Raw genomic sequence first — 25,847 nt, forward strand, 5'->3', positions numbered from 1 at the left:
AAATAGACTTTCAACCAAGATTAATCAAAAGGGATGAGCATGGACACTTCATACTCATCAAAGGTAAAGTCAACCAAGATGACATCACAATTCTGAACATCTATGCTCCCAATACAAGGGCACCCACATTTGTAAAAGATCTGCTAAAAAGGCTTAAACCACACATCAATCCCCACACAATAATAGTGGGAGACTTCAACACCCCACTCTCACTGAAGGACAAGTATTCTTATGATAACTAGACAATTTTCAAGGACATAGATTTGTACAGTCTACATGTGCCATATGCTAGATAAAACCTATCTGTGGTGATTGTGATTTATTCTGACCATCCTACCACTGTCTTCAGGGTGTCAAAAGGAGAAGGGGAGAGAAGGGAAAGTAGGTGACTTCAGAGAACAGGGCTTGTGTTTAAATTGGTTAATATTCCATGTTTAATGCTGTGGAAAGGAAAGAGGTGAATGCATTAAACAACAACCTCAGCTCTGAGTACAGGAGTTTGTCTTCTCAGTTTGTAACAGACTCTTCAAGAAGCAGGGCAACATTTGATTCAACCCATGTTGTAAAACTCTTGAAGTCAGCCATGAGACTATGCTGGGTGTGTGTTACTGGACAGGAAGATGACATCCAAGAACTTATTCTCACACCTGTGTGGCTAAGGGAAGAGCTTCATGGAGGACATGTACTGTATTAATTGAGGAACTACACACAGCATCTAGAACACCAGTATTTCAACTGGTACATGGACATTGGAACCTGTTGATAAATTTATCAGTAGGGACTAATAATTTTTTATTATGAATCCAATACTTACTATGTCAGTATAACCCACTAGCAATTAATCAAGAGACAGACACCTGTTATATTTTAAAATAGCCTTAGTTAACCTCAGGCAGGGCAAATGTTAATCCTCTAAACTATTTCCCATAATGGAGCAGGAATGGGATCCTTACCCCAATTCCATGCCATCTAGCTCTAATAATGTCTATCAAGCTACCTCCTATCCATAATCCCAAATACTTGATAATGATCTTCATCTGGGCCAAATCCCCATCCAAATCAGGCATCTGCTTCTCCTCCATCTAAACCATGGCAGCCTTCTTCTTCTCTCTACTCCTTTGGTCCTCCTCTCCTCCCATCCTTCTTCTTCCCCAGATTCAATCTCTCTCTCTCTCTCTCTCTCTCTCTCTCTCTCTCTCTCTCTCTCTCTCTCTCTCTCTGTTTGTAGATCTCAGTTTGGTCTTTAGGTCATTTTGCAGTCATAGTTTTCCTGCTACTCAGAAGCAATGTGAGATTGGTGTCACCAACTTGAGTCTCCTCTATTACACTATTATTAAATATCAAAGCTAATCTGGTGTCTTCCCAGTGTACATCCCAGAAATACTTGCCCTTTGTAGATTTCCTTGCTCAGATCCTCTTTCCTGATGTCCCTAGGAACTCCCCTGTGTCTGAATCTCTTACTTCTTCCTATAACTCCTCCCCTTCTGGCTGGCAGGAAGTCCAGCACTGTTCTCTGTCCTACTCAGTGATTGAGTGTAAGTTCCTTTATTGGTGTATCTGGAGACAATAGGAGAGCAGTGTTTATACAATGTTGTGATAGGAGATGATCAGATCAAGGACTGCAATCAGATATGGGGAGTGGTATAGAAATCAGCATTTGAATTACACAATAGACTTATGCCTATATGTGGGAATCTGTATGTGTTCCCATCTGCTGCAGGACGAACCTTCTCTGAAGATGGCTGAATATGACACTGCTTTATGAATCTATAAGAGAATGTCATTAGGATTCATTTAATTGCTACATTTTTAGAACAACAGAATTTGGTTTTACCCCAGGTCCCTGACCTATCTAGTCTTTGGTTCTTGGTCAGCCAAGCAGTTTGTGAAGTGGACTTAAAGACAAATCAAATATTGATTGGTTACTCCCAAAAGCTTTGTGCCACCATTGCCCTAGCTTATCTTGCTAGGCACATCACAAAGAGTTTGTTGCTTGATTGGTGTACACATTATTACTCTTTTGGTAACAAGCAGAGTATCCTCTTGTATCAAAGTCTCTACAAAGAAGATGTGAAGACTCTATGTAGGCACTGACTTGACATCTCCATGTTCAGTGAGTTGTGCAGGTGTTGTCTTCAGCAATAGGGACCTGCTGTCAGTTTGTGGAGAGCAATCTATATATAGTCTTGGCAAGAGCCAAGATTCTTTGAAGATTTTCATGGCACCGCTTAGGCAGACAACTGTACTCGACATAACCAGATCTGGTAGGGGCAACTTCATCAGGTGACAAGAGTGGGCCAGTATGGACTCTTTTTTTACCCTACTATTTGAGGATTTCAATTAGATCATCTTCATTTAGAAATACAATTTTAGAAGCTCTACTGTATTAGGTTTTCATACTACCCTTCTACTGGCTCTCAATTTTAGCTGTATCTCATTTTATTTCCTCCCTTGTCCCTCTACTCTTCCCATCCCCATTTTATCCTCACAGTTCATCCTACTCCCCAATCCACCCATAAACATATATTCTATTTCCTTTCCCTAGTGATATCTATATGTACCCCCAGTTAGTTAATATATGTATGTAACCTCTGTGGCTTTATGGATTGTAGCTTGGTTATAATTTATTTAATGGCCAATATCCACAGATAAGTAAATACATACCATATTTGTCTTTCTGGGTCTGTGTTACCTCACTTAAGATGATTTATTCTGGTTCCATTCATTTGTCTGAAAATCTCATGATTTCCATGTTTTTAATAGCTGAGTAATATTCCACTGTATAAATGTACCAAATTTTCATTATTTATTCTTTGGTTGAGAGACATCAATGTTTTTTCCAGTTTCTGGCTATTATGAAGAGAGCAGCAACGAAGACAGTTGAGTACATGAGGGTCATGAGCTATGCTTATTTGATTGTGTGGGCTATGTTCTATAGGTGTCTTTGACTCCTCTGGTACTTACAATCCTTCTACTCCCTCTTGGGCTAGGTTCCCTGAGCTCTGAAGGGAGAAAACAGATGGAGATCTGCAATTTGTGATCACTCTGTCCCTACATTTTAGCTGTGAGCCTCTGCAACTGGGCAAGCAGTATTTTAAGCAAAGTCCAGCAGCTGGCATGTAGGAATAGAAAAACCTAAGAGACATCATCATCTCCTGCACAGGCACTTTGGGAATTTCATGAACTCACCATGGGAGGAGGCTGTGTATAGCTCTGCAGGAGCTGTGGGATTCCCAGTTGATGGTTTGTGAGGATGGGATTTTGCAGGGTGTATATTGGCACTCAGGGGAGCATTCAGGTTCAGTCCATGCCAGGTGAAGGTCAAGGTAAAATCCCACCCTGTGGAGGAAGCATGGCATCCCTTACGGCAGGAGGGCTCCTTAAGGAGACACTAAAAAGCGTTGAAGAATGTAGAAGGGAAGAATGGGACAAGGAACAAAGATGTCTGTCAGTGTGAATGAAAAGAGATGAACAAAGTCTGCGAGGGGTGATGGTTTACATGCCCCAGGGTAAGAGTCTTTGCAATTCAGCAGACATAGTTTTATAATGCCCAGACACCACACATCACATGTTGTAGTCACTCTTTCTGCTGGGGTTAATTCATACAAGGGGGTACAGCCCATAGATTGTGTATATTCTCAAGACCTTCTTCACACAGGGAGAAAACCTAGTGAAGAAATAAGGCCACAGCCACCAATCTGACCTCTCAGGCAGTGAGTGCTCAGTCAGCTCATTCTTAGGAACTATGATGCTCCAGGCCAGGGACCATCAACAGTGCAATGTTTCTCACACAATCAGGCTGTTTATTAGAAATTCTGGGTTGTATGCGAGCCTGGGAAGAAAACATTTAAAGCCCATTTCCCTACAGAGTCCTCTGAAACATATCCACTTGTCACTCCATCACCCAGTGAGAGACACAGGAAACACTCTGAGGAAATCTTTGTTCCTGGAAAAATCCACAACTGTTTCAGCCAGAATCATCGAGGTCTTCACTTTGAAATGGACAACTGAAGAGGTAGGTGAATTCAGTTTCCTTCAGATCTATGCACAGAGTCTGGGACTAAGCGTGATTCTGAATGGACCCTCAGTGACATTGGGGAGAGCTTGGAACAGAAGGTGCCCTTCACCACCCTTCAGATTCATAGATACCCCTGAGTCTGAACAGAGGACACCTTCAGTGTGGGTGTTCAGGGCAGGTTTTTGTTTTTGCTTTTGAGACAGAGTTTCTCTGTGTAGCTTGGTTGTTCTAGACTACATTTGTAGACCAGGGAGGCTTCAAACTCATTGAGATCCATCTGCCTCTGCATCACACTGAGTATTGGGATTACAGGAGTGCACCACCCAGCCTGGATCTGGCCAGATGTTTTTAACTATGATGAGCTAATGTATACCCATGATGTGCCATGTGTCAGGCTCTGTTCAACTATCTATTGTCAAATCTCCTTCAGTCACCCCATACAAGCCTGATAACGTGAGAACAATTGTTTCCACTCCCCGAACCCTTCCAAAAAGATGCCAGAAGGCTGAGAAAAGCAACACAACATGTCTTCCAAATCTTGGAGCTGGGACATAAACAAAAGCTCAGAAATGGTGGAGCTTGAACATAGAGGCAATGCCTTCGCTGGGACAGAGACACGAAGAGTGTGAACACAGAGCTGGCAGTCCTCTTGAAGAAATGGTGTTTGGGCCCATTACTTGGCTTATAGCTGTGAGCACCTTCATTTATATCTTCTACCTCCTGTGCTCTTGTACATGCCATTAACCTGGTTTCTCAGAGTAGTCCTGGATAGATATTTGTGCCATCTGAGGCTACAAGTTTTCTTTGCTTGCGTGTATTTGCCATGGTCAGGCAGCCTTGTCAGTTCTTCTGAAACTTTCCAGATTCCCCACAATGTCATCAGGCCAAGGTTTTCACCTGTCAACTCAAATGCTTTCTGCCCATTATTCCAGATAGACCCCAGCAACCATTCTGCCAGATATTCATCAGGACTCAGCCAGAACCAGAACACAGTGCTGTCTCTGCCACTGGCGTATGCTCATTAAACAGTCACAGAACTACTACATGTGAAATAACTAAGAGACGGTTCTTGGGTTTTCATGGGTCATATTGCCATAGGTGAATGAAGGCATATGAAGGGCTCAGAACAGCTCACATCCTGAACTGTGTCATTTATTCTACAAAGGCACATGATGACAGCCATTATTTTCCATGCTAGCACTGTATTCATCATGGTTTACTTGTCTGAGCCCATGTTTCCAGTACTAGCATTATGAGGAACTCTTGAACTTTACTTTTCTAAAGTGCATATGTATGCAAGCATTCATGGTTATAGTGTGTGTGTGTGTGTGTGTGTGTGTGTGTGTGTGTGTGTGTGTTTGTACAGCAGCCCTGGAGTGGGTGCAGCCTAAGTCTATCATACAAGTTGTGTGTGGTATGCATGGTAGTTCTGAGAACTTCAGGTAGCTCCCAGACGTATGGAGTGTGAGTGGATCTGACATGTCATTCACTTTTACACAGTTGGTCCAAGTTTTTCTTTGATTTTTATAAGCAAGCAGGCTCTGTTGCTTATAGAAGATTTATGGAGAACAAGTCAATAAGCAGGCTTCCTACATGGCCCAGATTCAGTACTTGCCTCCATGTTTCTTCCTTGAGTTTCTGCAGCACTGTCCTTCAATGTGGCTGTAAAGTGTTAAGATGTAACAAACTTTCTCCTGGTGTGCTTTTGGTCCTAGTGTTCATCCCAGCAAAAGGAGCAAAGGAAGACAGAAAATAAGGTCAGGTCTCTGTAATTTATGGAGAAGGAGATGCTTCTTTAGGTCAGTGACAAATGACCCTTCCAAAGTTAGCCTCAGGCAAAGATCTGAAGCCTAGATAACTATCAGGAGCCAAGTAAGCTGGGGCGAGCAGGGACTTCAAAGGGCCCTGGAATTCCTTTCAAAAACAAAAACAAAAACAGAACTCAAGGAAGCAACATATTCCATGAAATCCTAAAACTGTATAGAAAAAGGCCTGTCTTCCCAGCCAGTAATGGTCATGTTGTAAGACCCCCTCCCCTGTGCACCCGGCATAGCAAGCATAGCAGCAGTAACGCTATCTTGCAAGGCAAGACTAGAATAATAGGTTCCCGGGATAAGATAAGGCCTGGGGCTCAGAAAAAAAAAAAAGATAAAAGCGTGCTTGTCCTTGTCAAACAAGATATTTATGGTCGGCCATCTGGCCCGGAGAACGGATAAACTCCCCTGTTCCCAGAGCCCACCTAATGACCAGACTATAACCTCGCCTCATTTAAATTTACCAATCAGAGCCCTGTAACTATGCTTTTCGCTTCTGTAACCGAGCTTCCCGCCAAACTCCCTATAAAGGACCCCCTGAAAACTCGCTGGGCGCGCCAGCCTCTCGGGAGACTGAAACGCCCGGGTACCCGTCCCCTTAATAATAAAGCCTCTTGCGTGTTGCAGCCGAAGCCTTGGTCTCGTTGGTTCTTGGTGGGGGTCTCCACGTTAAGACCGCCGTGTCGGGGGTCTTACATTTGGAGGCCCCAGCGAGATCGAGACCCCCGCCTGGGGACCATCGACCCAAATTCGGGAGGTAAGCCTTTGTCTTTGTGCCGGCCGGCTTTGTCGTTGTTGTCTTGTTGTCATTTCATCTTTGTTAATCGTTACGTGTCTCGGTGTTTGCGCAGACTCTCTGAATCTGGCAAGGGCGGGAGAAGCTGACGGGCTTGAACTCCCCCCTTGCGCCCCTGGGAGACGTCCCAGCGGGATTCCGTAGGGACTTTCTGTCCCATCCGAATCTGGGGCCCCCGGCCCATCTGAGAGGCTATTCGCCTCATCTGGGAGACAGGGAAAGTCCGGACCCCCTGCGTCTCCAACCTCCGTTTTGGCACAAGCGTCCCGCGCAAGCTGTTTTTTTTTTTTGGTCTTTTGTGTCTAGATTTCCCCCTGTTGTCTTCCGTTTTGTGTTTTTGGTACCATGGGTCAGACTCTTGTCACCCCGCTAACCCTTACTTTGCAGCATTTCAAAGAGGTCCGTGCCATTGCACACAATCTGTCAGTAGAAGTCCGCAAGGGCAGATGGGAAACTCTTTGTTCCACTGAATGGCCTACGCTTTATACCGGGTGGCCACAAGATGGCACTTTTAACCTTTCTCTCATTCTACAGACCAAGTCCAAAATTATAGACCCTGGACCACACGGTCATCCGGACCAGGTCCCCTACATAATGACTTGAAAATCTCTCGTTCGTGACCCCCCTCCATGGGTCAGACCTTTCCTCATTCAGCCCCCTCCTTTCCCCACCTCTCTTACCACGCCTGCCTTAGAACAGCTCAACCCTGGGCGCATGCTCCTCTCGCCGCGGCGGGGTGGGCACTGCCAATCCGGGCTGTGAGGGAGGTGCGAGAATTTAGCGACAGTCCCTGGGATTTCCCCGAGGCTAAGGCGAGCCCTCCTTTTGTATGAATTACTCTCTGCTCCAGCCCAGGGGTGGGGCGGCGAGGAGCTGGCCAAGAGGGCGTCCGAAATCTATCCTTTTCCTTCCTGACTCCGCTGCCAAGACTGTATCGAGATCCGGGTGTCCCTTCCCACGGAGGCTACCTCCCGACGTCAGTCCCGCTATCCCCCTGCTCGCCTCCCGCCTCCCTTGCTCCTCTAACCGGGAGGAGCACAATGCTGGGGACCCTTCACGGCCTCAGAACCCAAGGGCTCTGCAGCGGCTTCCCCTGGGGCCAGTCTCTATATTGCGCCGCCGCCACCTGAGCGCTCCGGACCTGCGCCCCGCCCTGACGCTCCCACCACAGCGACCAAGGCCTCACCAATGGCCGGCCGACTCCCCAGCCGGCGCAAAGTTCCACCCCAGACCTCTCAGCTCCTACAGACGCTCCTCACCTCCGGAAAAAAAAAAAGCAGCGCGTCCTTCTGGAAACACGCAAGAGCGTCCCAGGAGCTAATGGGCGGCCTACCCAGCTGCCAAATAAAATTAACTGTGCTTTTCCCTTAGAACGACCGGACTGGGACTTCAACACTGAGAAAGGTAGGGCCCACCTATGTCTTTACCGTCAGCTGCTCATAGTGGGTCTCCAAAAAGCCGCCAGGTGACCCACCAATTTGGCCCAGGTTAAGATGGTTACTCAGAAAGCAGATGAGACGCCGTCAGCTTTTCTTGAGCGTCTAAAAGAGGCTTACAGGGTTTACACTCCATATGACCCTGAAGACCCTCTCCAGGCCACCACCCTGGCCATGTCCTTGTCTGACAATCTGCCCCAGATATCAGACACAAATTAAAGAGATTTAAAAAAAAAACTCAAAAAAAGTACAGTTCAGGATCTTTTAAAGGAGGCAAAGAAAGTGTATAATAAGAAAGAGAGATTAAAAAAGAAAGCGGGAAAAAAGGGAAAATGCTAGAGATAAAAAGAGACATAGGGAAATGAGTAGACTGTTGGCCACCGTAGTTTCAGGGCGCCAGGATAGTCAGGGCCAGGGAGAACGGAGAAAAACCCCTGTGGATAAGGACCAATGTGCCTATTGTAAGGAGAGAGGCCACTGGGTACGGGACTGTCCCAGGCGTCCCAAAGGGCCCCGTAGAACCCCCCCCTCCGCGGCTCTCCTCAACCTGGAAGACTGAAAAAGTCAGGGTCAGGAGCCTCCCCCTGAACCCCGGCTAACTCTAAATGTGGGGGGGCAACCCGTCACCTTCTTGGTGGATACGGGAGCTCAGCACTCCGTCCTCACCACCGCACCGGGACCCTTGACAACAAAGACTGCCTGGGTGCAAGGAGTAACTGGTGGGAAGCCTTACCGCTGGACCACCGAGAAAAAAGTACATCTTGCCACCGGTAAGGTCTCACATTCTTTCCTTCACGTCCCGGACTGCCCATATCCCCTCCTGGAAAGAGACTTATTAACCAAACTCAAGGCCCAAATTCACTTCGAAGGAGGGCACACTCATGTGACAGGACCACAAGGGCGGCCTATTCAGACTTTGGTATTAAATTTAGAGGATGAATACAGATTGTATGAGACTGACCCCCCTGGGAGCGATACCCCTAGCCCAGACTGGCACGCCCTGTATCCATCATCATGGGCCGAAACTGGGAAAATGGGCCTAGCTCACCAACAGCCCCCCATATTAGTACACCTTAAGGCTTCTGCCACCCCAGTCTCTATCCGGCAGTACCCTATGTCACAGGAAGCCTACCTGGGAATACGGCCTCATATTCGGAGACTCCTGGACCAAGACATACTGACTCCTTGTCAGTCTCCCTGGAACACCCCCTTGCTTCCTGTTAAAAAGCCCGGGACGGGGGATTATCGGCCGGTCCAAGACTTAAGAGAGGTCAACAAACGGGTTAAAGACATACATCCTACTGTCCCCAATCCTTACAACCTATTAACGGGGCTATCCCCAGACCATGTCTGGTACACTGTGCTGGACTTGAAGGATGCCTTCTTCTGCCTAAGACTGCATCCCTCCAGCCAGCCTCTCTTTGCATTCGAATGGAAGGACCCCGACTTGGGGATTTCGGGACAACTAACATGGACACGGCTGCCCCAGGGATTTAAAAATAGTCCCACCCTGTTCGATGAGGCCTTACACCGTGATTTGGCCAACTTCAGGGTACAATACCCAGACCTCATATTGCTCCAATATGTAGATGATCTCCTCCTGGCAGCCCCCTCTAAGGAGAGCTGCCAACGGGGAACCCACGCCCTCCTACAAGTCCTAGGACGGCTGGGGTATCGAGCCTCTTTCAAGAAGGCACAAATTTGCCAGACTGAAGTAACCTACCTAGGTTACTCTATCAAGGATGGACAGAGGTGGCTCACTCCGGCTAGAAAACAAACTGTCCTCCAAATCCCGCCACCGCGGTCCCCCCGTCAGCTCAGAGAATTTTTAGGAACAGCGGGCTTTTGCCGCCTCTGGATCCCTGGGTTCGCGGAACTGGCAGCTCCCCTGTACCCCCTTACCAAGCCAGGAACGACGTTTACCTGGGGGCCCACCCATCAACAGGCCTTCGAGGCTATTAAGACTGCCTTAATCTCAGCCCCCACACTGGGGCTGCCCGATTTAACCAAGCCCTTTGAGCTGTTCATTGATGAGAAACAAGGCTACGCCAAGGGGATTCTAATCCAGAGACTGGGGCCCTGGAAAAGGCCTATAGCCTACCTCTCTAAGAAACTGGACTCTGTGGCAGCAGGCTGGCCCCCTTGCCTACGGATGGTTGCTACAGCCGCTTTACTTCTTAAAGACTCTAATAAACTCACCATGGGACAGCCAATTACTATCTTAGCGCCCCATGCCATGAAATCTCTGGTCCAGCAGCCCCCAGACAGATGGCTCTCCAACGCCCGGGTTACCCATTACCAGGCCATGCTTTTAGACTCGGACAGAGTCACCTTTGGGCCAACAACCAATCTCAACCCTGCCACGCTGCTCCCTCTCCCAGACGGGCCTGAGGATCACGACTGTCAGCAAGTCCTGGCGAAAACCCACGGAACCCGCCCTGACCTCACTGACCAGCCCCTCCCTCACCCAGACTTCGTTTGGTATATGGATGGGAGCAGCTTCCTGGATAACGGGACACGACGGGCCGGAGCGGCTATCACCACCACCGACCAGGTAATATGGGCCAGCCCTCTGCCCCCAGGGACCTCCGCCCAGCGTGCTGAACTGATCGCCCTGACCAAGGCCCTGGAACTGGCAAAAGAAAAAAGGCTAACAGTCTATACAGACAGCCGGTATGCCTTCGCCACGGCCCACGTACATGGAGAAATTTATCGGCGCTGAGGACTCCTCACCTCAGAAGGTAAAAAAATTAAAAATAAGACTGAAATCCTGGCCCTCCTGAAGGCCCTCTTTTTACCCCAGCAGCTCAGCATCATCCATTGCCCGGGCCACCAGAAAGGGGACTCCCCTGAGGCTCGAGGTAATCGGCTGGCTGACGAGACAGCCCGCCAAGCCGCTACAAGACCCCTCGACACTCTCGAGGCGCTTTCCTTACAAGGGGACACCGGAGCGCCAGGACAGCAGGATCGGAATTGGAAATTCACCAACGACGACATACAAAGACTTCACAAGTTGGGCGCTCTCCCTGAAGGCCCCAACCATTGGCGATACCAGGACAAGGTAGTTGTCCCCTCAAAAAAACCTAACTATTTGATTGACTACTTCCACAAGCTCACTCATTTAAGCGCCCAGAAAATAAAGACCCTCCTCGAAAAAAAAGAAACGGACTTTTACCTATTGGAAAAAAAGGAGGCCCTCCAGAGAGCCATTGACAATTGCTGGCCCTGCGCGCTGGTCAATACCAACAAGTCCTTAAATTTGTCAGGAACTAGGGTCCGAGGGCACCAGCCAGGGACCCATTGGAAAATTGACTTCACGGAGATCAAACCAGGTATATATGGATACCGGTACCTGCTGGTCTTCGTAGATACTTTTTCAGGATGGACTGAAGCCTTCCCCACCAAACATGAGACGGCTAAGGTGGTTTCCAAGAAGCTTTTAGATGATATTTTCCCTCGCTACGGGATGCCACAGGTAATTGGGTCCGACAACGGACCAGCCTTCGTCTCCCAGGTAAGCCAGCAGGTGGCCAAACTATTGGGGATTAATTAAAAATTACATTGTTCTTATAAACCCCAGAGTTCAGGACAGGTAGAGCGCATGAATAGATCTATTAAGGAGACTTTGACTAAATTAACGCTTGCAGCTGGCACTAAGGACTGGGTGGCCCTGCTACCCCTGGCCCTATACAGGGTTAGGAACACCCCTGGCCCACATGGGCTTACTCCCTTTGAGATTGTCTATGGTTCACATGTTCCTATTGTTCACTTCCTTGACCCAGATATCGGCTCCTTTGCTACCAGGCCTTCCCTCCAGGCACACCTAAGAGCCCTCCAAGAGGTGCAAAATGAGGTTGGAGACTACGTCTGGGTCCGACGTCACCAGACCAAGAACCTCGAACCCCGCTAAAAAAGACCTTACGCCGTTCTCCTGACTACCCCGACGGCTCTCAAGGTAGACGGAATTGCCACCTGGATTCACGCTGCTCACGTCAAGGCGGCCAAGGACACAGACGGGAACACATAAAAAGCACATCAGACCGACAACCCTTTAAAGATAAGACTTTCCCGAACCTAATTCGCTCCATGACCCCTCCGACCTATACCACCACTTTAAGGGGATCAATCGCTACCCCCGAGAGCCAATATCCATCACTCTGACACTGCTATTAAAAAGATTAACAGTCGGGGGGGGTTGTGGCAGGGATCGGAACCAGGACTACTGCTCTCACTCAGGTTGCTCATTTTCAGCAGTTACAGCAGGCCATGAGAACAGTCCCTGACCTCCCTTTCCGAGGTAGTGCTCCAAAATCGTAGAGGGTTAGATATCCTGTTCCTGAAAAAGGGTGGGCTCTGTGCAGCCCTCAAGGAAAAATGTAGTTTTTATGCTGACCATACAGGAGTAGTCAGAGATAGTATGTCCAAACTGCGAGAGAGACTAAAACAGCGACAGTTGCAATTTGAATCAGGACGAACGTGGTATGAAAACTGGTTTAATAAGGCTCCTTGGTTCACCACTTTAATATCTACCATAACAGGCCCTTTGTTAATTATTGTTCTGCTCCTACTTTTTGGGCCCTGCGTTCTTAACAGACTGATGCAATTCATCCGAAACCGAGACCACCTATCGGTTGTACAGGCCTTGGTTCTAACCCAACAATACCAACAGCTCCAACAGGCACAACCAGAGGTCATTGAATGGAAGATTTCATTCAGTTTACAACAAGAGGGGGGAATGTAAGACCCCCTCCCCTGTGCACCCGGCATAGCAAGCATAGCAGCAGTAACGCTATCTTGCAAGGCAAGACTAGAATAATAGGTTCCCGGGATAAGATAAGGCCTGGGGCTCAGAAAAAAAAAAAGATAAAAGCGTGCTTGTCCTTGTCAAACAAGATATTTATGGTCGGCCATCTGGCCCGGAGAACGGATAAACTCCCCTGTTCCCAGAGCCCACCTAATGACCAGACTATAACCTCGCCTCATTTAAATTTACCAATCAGAGCCCTGTAACTATGCTTTTCGCTTCTGTAACCGAGCTTCCCGCCAAACTCCCTATAAAGGACCCCCTGAAAACTCGCTGGGTGCGCCAGCCTCTCGGGAGACTGAAACGCCCGGGTACCCGTCCCCTTAATAATAAAGCGTCTTGCGTGTTGCAGCCGAAGCCTTGGTCTCGTTGGTTCTTGGTGGGGGTCTCCACGTTAAGACCGCCGTGTCGGGGGTCTTACAATGTCTTTAATCCCAGCACTAGGAAGGCAAGGGCAGGCAGATCTCTGTGAGTTTGAATCCAGCATGGTCTACAGAGTTAGTTCCAGAACAGCCAGGCTACACATAGAAAAAGAAAAGAAAAGATGGAAGAAAAAGTAAAAAATAAAGAAAAGAAAAAAGGAACATAAAAGGAAGGCAGGTAGGCAGGCAGGCAGGAAGGAAGGAAGAGAGGAAGGGAGGAAGGAAGAAAGGCAGAAAATAGAAAAAGAAAGAAGTTAGCTCATCCACAAATCCCTCAACATCCTTTCAGGGCACCATTGATGTAATAGGGAACTTCAAGAAGCCTGCCCTTGCAGTTAATGAGGTTGTCTGCAACTGAAAACATCCTACCGTGTATATCTTGGTATTAATTTCAATGAGATTGAGGATAGGAAAGTTTTTTTTCACTCAATCAGCACTGCCTACAGCTTGTTTGCATCAAGAAAGTCATGTTTCAAGAGTCTCAAAAAGGAATACAGAGAAGCTCTGGATAATAGAGATTGGAATATCCAGAATTAAAAATTAAATCTTTCAAACACACCTTTCTTCATTGCATAAAGTGTATTGCCATATTACATGTCCATGCATTGCTCTTGAAACTAAGAGCACCACATACACTGCACCTGAGAGCAGGTGGATACCACTGGACATGTGAGGTTAGGTGTCGAGTGTGAGCTGTACAGATCATGCCAGTCTGCATGTGCAGTTAAATAGGAAGCTGCAGTCTCACGAAAAGAACGAGATACTCACTGTCCCTCCTTCTTTCTTATTTTATTAATTTTAATTTATTCACATTACATCCCAATCGCTATCTGCCTGCTTTTATCTCCCTGGTCCCATCTTCCCTCCCCCTTTAGCCCTGTTCCCCTCCCCTAGACCTCTGATGGGGAGTCCCTTCTACCAGAATTTCTGACCACATCCCATTAGGTCTCAGAAGGATAGGCTGCATCTCCTTCTGCTGTTGGCCTGTAAGGCCTCTTGCCTACTGGCAGTGACCAAATTGTGGGCACCAGAGTGCCTGATAGAGGTTCAGCAGAAGTCCCACCCCTCTACGTAGACAATCAGCTGTCCATTCTCCATCAACTTACTCTGAACAGGGGCTCTTGGTTCTCTGCACACACTGCAAGCTGCTCTCTATCCAGATCTGCAGGTCTTGATGTTCTCTCATTGGAGTGCCTGCTTCCTCCTTGACATTACATCCCTCCACTTTTCCCTACTACTCTCAGAACTCTGTCCTAAGTCCAGTTTCGAGTCCCAGTATCTATCCTGATTCCCAAATGGGTGGATTCTCTTGGAGGAGATCTATTATGGCCTAATATTCATTTATAAGTAAATATACACAATGCATGTCTTTCTGGGTCTGGATTGCCTCACTCATGATGATTGCTCCTAGTTCCATCCATTTGCCTGCAAATTTCAAGTTTTCCTTGATTTTAATGGTTGAATAATAACTCACTGGGTAAATGTACCATAGTTTCTTTGTCCATCCTTCAGTTGATGGGCATCTTGATTGTTTCCACATTCTAGCTATTATGAATAAAGCTGCTATAAACATAGTCGAACAAATGTCCTTGTCGTATGGTGGAGCACCAATTGGGTCTATGCCCAGAGGTAGTATAACTTGATCTTGATTTAACATTATTCCCAAACTTCTGAAAAAATGCCAAATTGATTTCCAAAGTTGTTGTACAAGGAATGTTCCATTTCCTGCAATTCTTCACCAGCATGTGCTGCTGCTTAAGTTTTTGATCTTAGCCACTCTGATAGGTGTAACATGGAATCTCAGAGTCATTTTGATTTGCATTTCCATGATGAGTAAGGATGTTAAGTACTACTTTAGGTGTTTCTCAGCCATTCTATATTCCTCTGTTGAGAATTCTCTTTTAGCTCTGTACCCCATTTTTAATTGGATTATTTTGTTTGTTGGTGTTTAATATCATGAGTTCTCTATCTATTTTAGATACTAGCCCTTTGTCAGATATAGAGTTGGTGAAGAACTTTTCCCAGACTGTAGGCTTTACTATGTTTAGTATGTGTTTCAGATCCCTGATTTCTTCATGACTTTTAACATGAAAAGGTGTTGGATTTCCAGCCCTTTACCCTCAGGTGATATCTATCTTTGTTGCTAAGGGCTGAGGTGTGTTTTTTGAATGGAGCAGAATGTTGGATCTTGTTTCTGCAGCCATTCTCTTTGTGTCTTTTATTGTAGAGTCGAGGCCATTGATGTTGAGAGATATTAGTGACCAATGATTGTTAGTTTCTCTTATTGTGCATTTGGTGGTGATAGTGTTTGGCTGTGCCTGTTTTCTTCTGATTTTGCTGTTGTGAGATTATCTATATCCTGAATTTTCTTGGGTGTAGTTGACCTCATTCGGTTGGATTTTTTTCCTTCTCGTATCTTCTATGGGGCTGTATTAGTGCATAGATATTATTTGAAATTTGTTTTCTCATGGAATATCTTATTTTCTCTGTCAAAGATGATTAAAATTTTTGCTGAGTATAGTAGTCTGGGCAAGTATTTGTGGTCTCTCAGTGTCTGCATGACATCTGCCCAGGCCCTTGTTGCTTTCATAGTCTCTGTTGAGAAAGCAGGTGTGATTCTGATGGGTTTGTCTTTTTATGTTACTTGACATTTTCCCCTTGCTGCTTTAAATATTTTCCTTTGTTCTATGTTGGCAGTCGAGGGGTCTCTTCCCTTGTGAAGGCAGCTGCATGTTTGGCTTGCTTACAAAATTAGATTCCTCTGAACTCTTCCACTTAGGATCCAGGGTTCAGTAGGAGTCCTCTGACTAGTTGGTCTCTTCAGAGAGATCAACAGAAGAGTAGAGCCATGGCTTGGAGGCCACATTGCTGTATCTGCAAGAGTGCAGGGTGCTTAAATTTTGTGACACCCAAACTCAGGTGACTTCTGTTCCCAATGGGTGAGGGCTGGTTCTGATCCTCCTAACTGGACAGAGAAGCCCCTAAGTCAGTGTTTTGTATTCATCAGTCTGTTGTTCACTCATCTGTTTCATTGAGACAATCTTTGTTCTCCATGGAAGCCTGAACTCCCTCCAGTGTTCAGACGATTACAGCATGCTCAGAGGTTATAACTCCTGAACCTGGGGTATGTCCTGTGGCAATGGGTTTGGGGGGTTGGTGCTCCTGGTTTGTCCCCTCAGACTGTTTCACAGTCTCTAATTCTTTGCTCCCTAGGCATGGTGCAAACTGGGTGTCACAATTTTGGAATCCCTCTGCTCCTTCTTTAAAAATAGGTAGATGACACTAATGAGCAGAAATCTAAAGGATGGATGTACTTTTTGACTTTGACAAATGCAAAAAGAGTAAAACCCATGTGGCCTGAGTGTGGGCTCTTGTATGGTTGGAAATACAGAAGTTAGCTCTGTCATTCTAACAGGTTGTATGCAAATAGGCTGGCTAATGCCTTGTCTCTTCAGAGTTTCTTGGAACTGTTGAAGTATGGTCTAAGACATCCTGATTGTTGGTGGAGAATGCAAGCACTTGTAGGTGGAGGAGGAAATCACAAAGGTCAGTGGTATTAGGGGAATAAAGATTCCAGGCTTTCTTTGTGGGTTGTGTTTCTCAATCCGCAAACTCTCTAATATCTTCTTGGCCACTAAAAGCTATGCTGTTCATAGTTGATCAGTCACAATAGCACCGATGTTTTTGTGTAACTGTTTTTGTTTTCTTTCTTACTTTTGAGTTCCCTTTCCTCTCTGAAGGTATCTCCACTCTTATGAACCCCCTAAGATTAGATAGAAGAGAAAAAAGGATAAAGGGAAAAGGGAGTGAACTAGTCCTTAGACTATTCCATGCCAATTGGGAGTCAATGTCCTTGGGGGAAAGTCTGATCTTTGCCATCAGGATATCTAATTTCTTCTCCTCACTTTGCATGCAACGACTTCACAAAACCCAACAAACAACACCAGACAGCACCTAACCACCAAATAGCAAAACAACAACCTTGCTGTCAAGTCTAGGATTTCTATAACCTCGGAAAAGTTCCAAGTATTCCCAGAAACAATCTGCAGCTGACAAAACCTTGGCCCTTCTAGAGTACAAGGTCCATCATAGCCACCTGATGTGAGGCAACCCCATATGCCCATAATAGGGATTAAATGAAAACACATTGCTATAAAATTTCTTTTTCTTTAGAAAACAAACTTACACAATTCTCGCTACAACCCTTGCTTGGTGGTGGTTTATGTGCATTGCCACCATTGTGCTCTGTTAATACTTCCTTCCCCAGGTAATTCTTTGTATGTAATTCACTGTTGTCCATTTACTGTAAGGCATAGCCATGCCTTCCTCTGTTTGCAGTGAGCTTTCTTGTTTAGCTTTCTTAGGGATTTCCCCTTTGTGGTCCCCTTTCCCCTCTTTGAGAAGTTTTCCTGAGGGGCTGAACCTTTGCTGTGCTATGCTTGGATGGGGGAGGATTCACCTGGATGTCTCCAAGGGGAGTTTCAGTGTCTGTTTTAAAAAATCTGTATCCTCTTTACCCAGCAGATACAATCCTTCTCATCATCATCCATTTCAGTCTTGTCCTGCTTCTTTAAGGATGTGATCTTGGGAGCCCCAAAAGTCTCACTTCAGATTCCATGCTCAATTCTTCTGAAACCCAGTCCTGGTGGATTCAGTCTCCTAACGGTTTGCTTACATGACTTTCAAGATCCAGATTTGATCACCTTTCTGTCCATCCCCTCAGTCACAAGTCATGCATGGTCCCCATCATACCCAAGCACTATCTCTCTCCCCTAAGGAAAGGAGATTCTTGGCATATTTGTGCCTCTTTATTTTGTCACCCAGCAGGTGATACTCAAGAATTTCCTTCTATTAAACTGACTGCTCTGAGTGTGGAGACCATATCTGAAGGCAAAGAGTTCTCTAGGATGTTCTCCTGCCTGTGGTTTTAACAGGTTCTCCTACACTTATATTCTGTTCTCTGATGTCTGCTGTGGATTGGTTTTCACCAATACCCCAAAACCTGTACATTCATGGTAAATACCACAGGGCAGCATTTTATGGCTGAAAACCTCAGTCAGCAATGGACTCTCACCATAAAATTAGCAAAGGTAAGGGAGAAAATTTGTTTGGTAAGGGTTACTATTTTCATATCAAGGCATTTTCTCAGCAGTTCGGGAATGAATAGGATTCTCATTCTAAAGAAAATGTGTTTCAACAGCTAAGCAAAACAGCTAAATTTAAGGGACCTATTAAACTAACTTTTAGAGAATCCTGAATAACTCTTGCTGAATTCTTCTTAGACTCACAGGGAGATGTGTTTGATTATCCCATGCCTGTAAGTTCTTAGTTCTGGAGGAAGAGGCAGGGGGATTGCTCTACATTTGGGGATAACCTGACCTATGGGAGGTCCTAGTAAAGTCAAGATCCAGAGTGAGACCCTTTCTCAAATAAACTAACTAAATCACTAACTAACTACCAAAAACCATCCAGGAAAGAAAACATCATATAGCTTTCCCAAATTATTGACATTTCCTAATCATACCTGATAATAAGCAATTTGGAAAGGACCCATGTAATGTGCTCTTATTATATTTTATTTTTTAACCAATATACTTTCTTTGTGAGAATTTCATACATTAGAGCTATATTTACACCATTTCTATCCTTGAACTGCTTGAGTATACTGCCCCAAATCTTTCATAAATTCATAACCTCTTCTTCAACTAGAGTTGTTACCTAAGCATGATGGTTTGCACCAACAGGAAGACTCACATTCACAAGGATGTGTGCTTAGAAGCACTCTGAGTCAGTTTCTTATTGCACCAATATGTATAGGTGTAGGGCTGACCATGTGTGCTTGAATGAGTCATCTTTGCAGAGAATTGACTATGCCTCTCTCAGCAGCCACAGATAGTCTGTATCTCTTTATGTAGGGTCAGGTTCTTTGACATTTCTCTCATCAACATTTGGCATGCTGGCCTGTGTGGTCATAATACAAGTCGTGTTTACATAACTGTATAGTTGAAATTTCATGTGCACAGGATCCCAGTCTTGTGTAGAACATGCCAGTTTCCTGCTCTCATCCTGATCTCCTGGTTCTTACAATCTGCCCATCAACTTTGTTGTGATTTTCCCTAAGCCTTGGCTGTAAGGGATCCTGAGGGAGTATAGTGTGATGTATTTTGATGCTAAATACTGCTTGCTGTCTCTGTGACACACCTTTTGACCAATAAAAGTTCATCACCTGGGCAGGGCCAGTGATGTGTATGGCTAGGGTTCCTGGGCTTAGAGAGAGAGAGAGAGAGAGAGAGAGAGAGAGAGAGAGAGAGAGAGAGAGAGAGAGAGAGAGAGAGAGCAGTGTTGCTGATTCCCAGGTAAACGGGATCCACATTGTGTGTGCTACATGTGTGGGTCCAGGACTTGGCCACCCAGCTAAACCATGGAAAAATTCCAAGAGACATCTCACATTAGCCACCATCTTGAGAAGGACTGTGGTATATCCATGCAGCTTTGGGCTCTCATGGTCCCTTTAATGCATGCTGGATATGGCATAGGGGTGGACATGCAACGCTGAGTCCCATCGCCTGACAAAATCCACATTAGCTCTCTCCCAAGAAAGAGTGTGGGCATCCAAGCACCTTTGGGTACAGATCTGTCTAAGGCCCCCAGCTGCTTGCCAGACTAGCCCAGATGAGTCACAGATCAGATAGGCAGAGCCCTGCCATCTCAAGAGGGCCTGTGGAGTGTCTAAGCAGCTTTGGGTTCCTATATCTCTCAGTCCCCCAGACAGTTACCACCAGGTTCCACTGTGAAACAGAGCATACAGGCAGAGTAGAATCCAGGCACCAGACACAATCTTCTTTAGCTGCCATTCTGTGAGCAAATTCAGGTCTAGATCTATCTCTTCCAGCTTGCATGCCTGAAACATACTGCTCTGACACAGCTAGGTCACAGAGCACACAGGGTGAGCAGAGACCTGCGCTGGTCATGCTCTGCATTAGCTGCTATCTTGTGAGCAGCTTCAGGCCTAGGTCTGTCTCTGCCTACCTGCTGGATGCATCCTGCCCTGACACAGCTAAAACACAAGGCAGACAGCCTGAGCAGAGACATGAATAGGCCACAATCTGCATTAGCTGCCATTCTGTGAGAAGTTTCTGGCTTTGATCTCACCCCATCCACCTGCACATTATTGGCCTGATACATCTAGTTCACACAGCAGAAACCTGCATGGGCCACATCCCACATTAGCTGCTTTGTGAGAAGCTTTGGACTTTATTCTCTCTTCTCTGGAAAGCAGCCTACTGTCCTAGCCCAACTGGGGCACAGAACAGATAAGGAAAGCCTTGTCAAGTAAGTCTGTACAATACACAAGCAGCTTTGGGCCCTGGTTCCCCTTAGCCCCCCAGATACTTACCAGCCTGCCCCATCTAGTATACAGAGTAGATGGACAGAAATTAGTTTGGTGCAGACCAAGACTCCCCTTTGCTGCCATCTCAAAAACTTCCTAGACTTTAATGAAACTGAAAGTACAACATACACAAACTTATGAGAAACAATGAAAGCAGTTCTAAGAGGAAAGTTCATATCATTAAGTTCCTTTATAAAGAAACTGGAGAAATCCTATACTAGCAACTTAACAAGACATAATAGCAACTGAAGCACAACTTAATTAGAACAAAAAGAAGCTGACACACACAAGCCAAGTAGAAGTAGATAGCGAGAAATGATCAAACACAGGGGTGAAATTAATAAATTGAAAATAAGAAACACTTAAAGAAATGCTTAACATCTATAGTTATCAGGGAAATGCAACTCAAAGTGACTCTGAGATTCCATCTTCCACCTATCAGAAAGACTAAGATAAAAACTCAGGTGACAACACATGTTGGTGAAAGTTTGGAGAAATGGAAACACTCCTCCACTTCTGGTTGGAGTGCAAATTTGTACAACCACTTTAGAAATCAATCTGGTGCTTTCACAGGAAATTGGGAATAATTCTACCTCAAGCCAAAGCCATAACACTCCTGGAAATATACCTGAAAGATGCTACACCATACAACAGGGACACTTGCTCATCTATTTTCATAGCAGCCTCATTTGTAATAGCCAGAACCTGGAACAACCTAGATGTCCATCAAATGAAGAATGGATAAAGAGACTGTGGCACATTTACACAATGGAATACTGCTCAGCTATCAAAAATAATGAAATATTGAAATTTGCAGGCAAGTGGATAGAACAAGAAAAGATCATCCTGAATGGTGTAACCAAGACCAAGAAAGACATAGGTGGTATGTACTTACTTGTAAGGGGATATTAGCCACATAATAAGAATAACTGCACTACAATACAAAGACTGAAATATCAACCAAGGACCATGTATGATGTTGACCTAGACTCTCTACTCAGATGTAGTAGCACAGTCTTCTTGTGTGTCCCACAATGTGGAGAGTAGGGACTAGGTTCAGACCTGCACTCTGGCCACTGAACTTTGATCACTTCCCTATGGCAGGGCAACCTTGATAGGCTGCAGAGGAAGAGGGTATAGGTAGTACAAATGAGACTTGGTAGGCTGACGTTAGATGTTAGAGGAGGAGGGCTTCCCTTACAAAGGACTAAAGGAAGGAGGGAGAGGGGATGAGGCAATGAGGGGGCTTGGGAGGCGATGAAGGAGGGGGATAAAATTGGGATGTGAAGAATTTAAACTGCAGAAGAAACATGTAACTTACATTGCTAATCCCAATATATGGGAATTAGCTCTGAGACTGATTGAGACATGAATATCAAGACATAGACAATGCTTCTTGCTGGCTACAGAGAATCCCTATGTATTATTAGATACCATTCTTTGTACGGTGTGAATGAATATTTACAGATGTCTTTTTTTCTATTCATACAATGAACAGAAAACCAGCCTTAATTGTTTTGTGCATCACACACACTTTATACATTTATAATTTTAGGACTGCTCAATGCTTGTGAGAAATGATGTTTTCAAGACAAAAGAAATGGACACCAACATTGGATCAGACCTGGCAGAATTCATTCTTTTCAGAATGCTGGACACTGACATCCTGCATCCTTCATGTTCCAGCACTAAGTGCTTCAGTTGCTGTTCCTCATCAGAACAAGACAGCTCCCAGGACAGCTTTAAAGAAAGCTTCCAATACCAATTGGTCCAGCATTTCAGACTGTCCCACACAGGACTCTAATTAAGCCTGGAATTCCTCAACATTTAGAAACTGGGCCACAAATGCTATTCCTAGCTTGTTTAACCCATACTCCAATTTTATTTGTGCACCTACAAAGTTATAATTCATCCTAAATCAGCCAGGAGAAAACTTAAGAGAATGACACCACATTTCCTTTAATGGGGGCAGGTCAATTTTTGGTTGCTTTCTTGGATTGTAGAGGGTTATTTTCAATGGAAGTTGGTAGCACATTTTTATTGGTCTTATTTAGAGAGAAAACAAGGTTGTACACAGGGATGTCTTTCTTTTCCTTTATCCTGAATTATTAGGGTTGGTGACAGGGATTGAAAAGAAAGAAAGAGAATCTTTAAAATAATAAAAACATTTTAAAATTCCATATTCTGCATGTCTCTGGGATTTTTGAAGACCTTACCTAACTATCCTACCTTATCTTTCTGTAGAATCATATCTATCTTCTACACTTAAGATGTATATTCTCATGATAAAAGTAGACTAGCAATTGACATGACTATGACTTGATCAACTAACAATTAACTTGTGTAACTTATTTATCCTAAACAGCCTGCAATAACACTTTCAAAGCATTGGAATTAAACCTTATATTACAATTAAGTTATATGGGTACAATACCTCTTATTAGAGTAGATAGATAGGTAGATAGATAGATAGATAAATAGATAGATAGATAGATAGATAGATAGATAGATAGATAGATAGATAGAGATATATAGTTTGTGAAGAATAATCTTATATTTGAATTCTATACCACTGTATCTTGAATTAAACTTATTTTGCATCTATATACAAAATTCTATACCAGTGAATTAAAAACAGCCTTGTGAGTGACAACTGAGGCATTAAGAGTAGATTCACTAATTGGCTTTTTGTTCTATCTTCCCTATATATTTCTATATTCCCCTTCTTTCTTTTCAACCCCTTTCTCTGAATGTAAGAATGTAAGATAAAGGAAAAGCAAAACATCACTGAGCGAGCCTTGTTATCTTGGTAAATAAGAACTATAATGACTTGTAGCCAACTCTATTGTGTGACATTGTACCCATATAACTCATTTATAATATAAGGTTTATTTCCAATACTTACAGAGTGCTATTGCAGGCTGTTTAGGATAAATAAATTATACAAGTTAATTGTTAGTTCATCAAACCATGGTCATATAAATTACTAGTCTCTGTCACAAGATTATATGTCCTGGGTTCAACAGATAGTTATTCTATAGAAAGATAAGGTAAAATAGTTATATAAGGTCTTCAAAATCCTAGGAGACATACAGAATATGGCATTTAAAAACATTTTTATTGACTGGATTCCAAGATGGCGCCGACCAGTAGGCACCATAGCTGATCTTCTCTAAGGAGACCAGGGACTTGAATGGAACCACAGACTGCTGGATTTTGAGAACTGTAGGTGAGTGGGGCCCCAAACTCCGCAGACCACCAGGGGGTCCAACCCCGGGACAAGCGACAGCCCCGAGGGCTAAACGCACTCCCCAAACTCTGAAAAGGAATCCACAATCAAGCTGTAGCCAGCACAAAAAACCCAAATTCGCCATTTGGGGAGGAGATTTTCCGGAGCCCCAAGCCTGAGGAGTCTCAGCGAATAGGGTGAAACTACCATTGATCCTGTACATCCACACCGCGCCGAACTGCGGACGGCACCTGCCTAACCCGGGTGGAAACACAGGTGGCGAGTCTCACCAAAACCAACTAGATCTGGGGACCGCGTCCGCGTCCTGCGCTCAAGCTGAAGCCAGACACAAAGGTTTGACCCTGCAAACTGGGGCAGTTAGCAACCGGCGTGGTCTGCTCCCACAGCCCAGTGGGTCCGCCCACGTTATAGGGAGCCGAGGGTCACGCTTGCAGGGACTAACTACTGCCCTAAAGGGAACTGGCAGTACTCCGGCAGGAGATTCACGCCAGCGGTCTGAACTGCCTTTGGCGCCAGCTGCGTGGCCCGACTGCCGGCAATCCCCAAACAACTGAACTAACTGGGCCCATCTTTGTGGGCCCGCGACAGATCCACCCAGGTTATCGGGAGCTGTGGGTCTTACTGGCAGGGAATAACTGCTGCCCTAAGGCGACGCACTCTGCCTTTCTCTAGCAGAAAGGGAAAATACAGGAGATTTGTCGCCAGCCGAGGGGACGAGCTGCTGGCTCTGACTGGGCTCTACCTGAACAATAGACCTAGCAGGGGTCATTCTTGCGCGCCCTCGTTAGGACCGCCCACTTTATCCGGAGCTGTGGGCCTTGCTGGCAGGGAATAACTGCTGCCTTAAAGTGTCTGGGAGCGGTCTAAGCTGCTTTTGTCCCCAGCCACGGGGACGAACTGCTGGCTCTGACTGGGCTCTCCCTAGCTGTATCCCACAATATAGGGAGCTGAGGCTCATATGTGCAGGGTATAACCGCTAATTTATAGCAAGCTGGGAGTGGCCTGGCATACAGGGGCTTGGAAACTGCTACCTCCTCAGATACTGCCAGTGGCCTGAAACCGTATGGTTACAGGCACAGATCCTGTAATCTCCAACAGGCAGATCCTAGCTGTGTCAGCTCCTGCAGACCCAGCAAGAACTCCCAAATTCATGGGAAAGGCTGAACGCTCCTAAGACAGCTACAACCCAGAAGATCTGATCCACCTGGGGTCTTGGCTACAAAGCAACAGGAAAGACAGACAGCTGGGATCAACCTACACAACCAGAGAGCTTGTGTGCTGACCTTACTCTAGATCCCAATACTGCTGACTTGAGATACAGCAGTAAGGGGAAAAGGCCCAAACAGAAACCTACTTCGCGGGACTCAGCCTGGAGCCTAAGGTGTTGAGAAAAATCTACAGGAGTAGAATCTGAATCACCAGCCTGGTCCAGGGAAGTACTCCCTGTTCCCCACAGGTAAGGGCACCCTACCTATAAGCAGACATCAACTATCCACTCCCAAACAGGGAAGGTCACTACAAACCACCTCCCAACATTAGATTCACCAAAATGACAAGGGGACAACGAAAGAATGCTAACAAAAACCAAAAGAGGATGGCATCTCCAGATCCCAGCAATCCTAATGAAAACAACCTGGAGAACCCAACAACAATGGATATACATGAAAACCACCTCAAATCCTTAGTAAGTAAGATGATATTGGAAGAATCAAATAAATTTTGTAAACAAATGCAGGAGGAAGCAAACAAGAGGACTGATGACTTAAAAGAGTCATATAAAGAGGCATTTGAAGAATTTCAGAAAAACACAAATAACCAGATGAAGGAAATTATTAAAACAGTTCAAGACCTGAAGATAAAAATGGAAGAAATCATAAAAGAACGCACGGAAGAAAAACGCGATCGAGAAGCATCAGA

At 45.3% G+C, this 25,847-nt stretch overlaps 1 protein-coding gene across 3 annotated transcripts; it reads left to right on the plus strand.

Moving 5' to 3' along the window:
- The first annotated feature begins 6,040 nt into the window (after window positions 1-6,040).
- LOC311601702 (uncharacterized protein) lies at window positions 6,041-13,210 on the plus strand. Of its 3 annotated transcripts, none has more exons than XM_084789398.1 (2): window positions 6,041-6,589; window positions 11,847-13,210. In XM_084789398.1, the coding sequence occupies exons 1-2, from the start codon at window positions 6,316-6,318 to the stop codon at window positions 11,972-11,974; spliced, it is 402 nt and encodes a 133-aa protein (XP_084645524.1). In that variant the 5' UTR covers window positions 6,041-6,315; the 3' UTR covers window positions 11,975-13,210. The 3 variants fall into 3 exon arrangements, 1 of the variants encoding a protein (XP_084645524.1); XR_014780635.1 differs by lacking the exon at window positions 6,041-6,589 and adding an exon at window positions 6,596-8,032; XR_014780636.1 differs by lacking the exon at window positions 6,041-6,589 and adding an exon at window positions 11,411-11,578.
- Window positions 13,211-25,847: the final 12,637 nt, after the last annotated feature.

This window comes from Acomys minous, assembly GCF_964271855.1.
Source record: "Acomys minous genome assembly, chromosome: 7".
Taxonomy (NCBI): Eukaryota; Metazoa; Chordata; class Mammalia; order Rodentia; family Muridae; genus Acomys; species Acomys minous.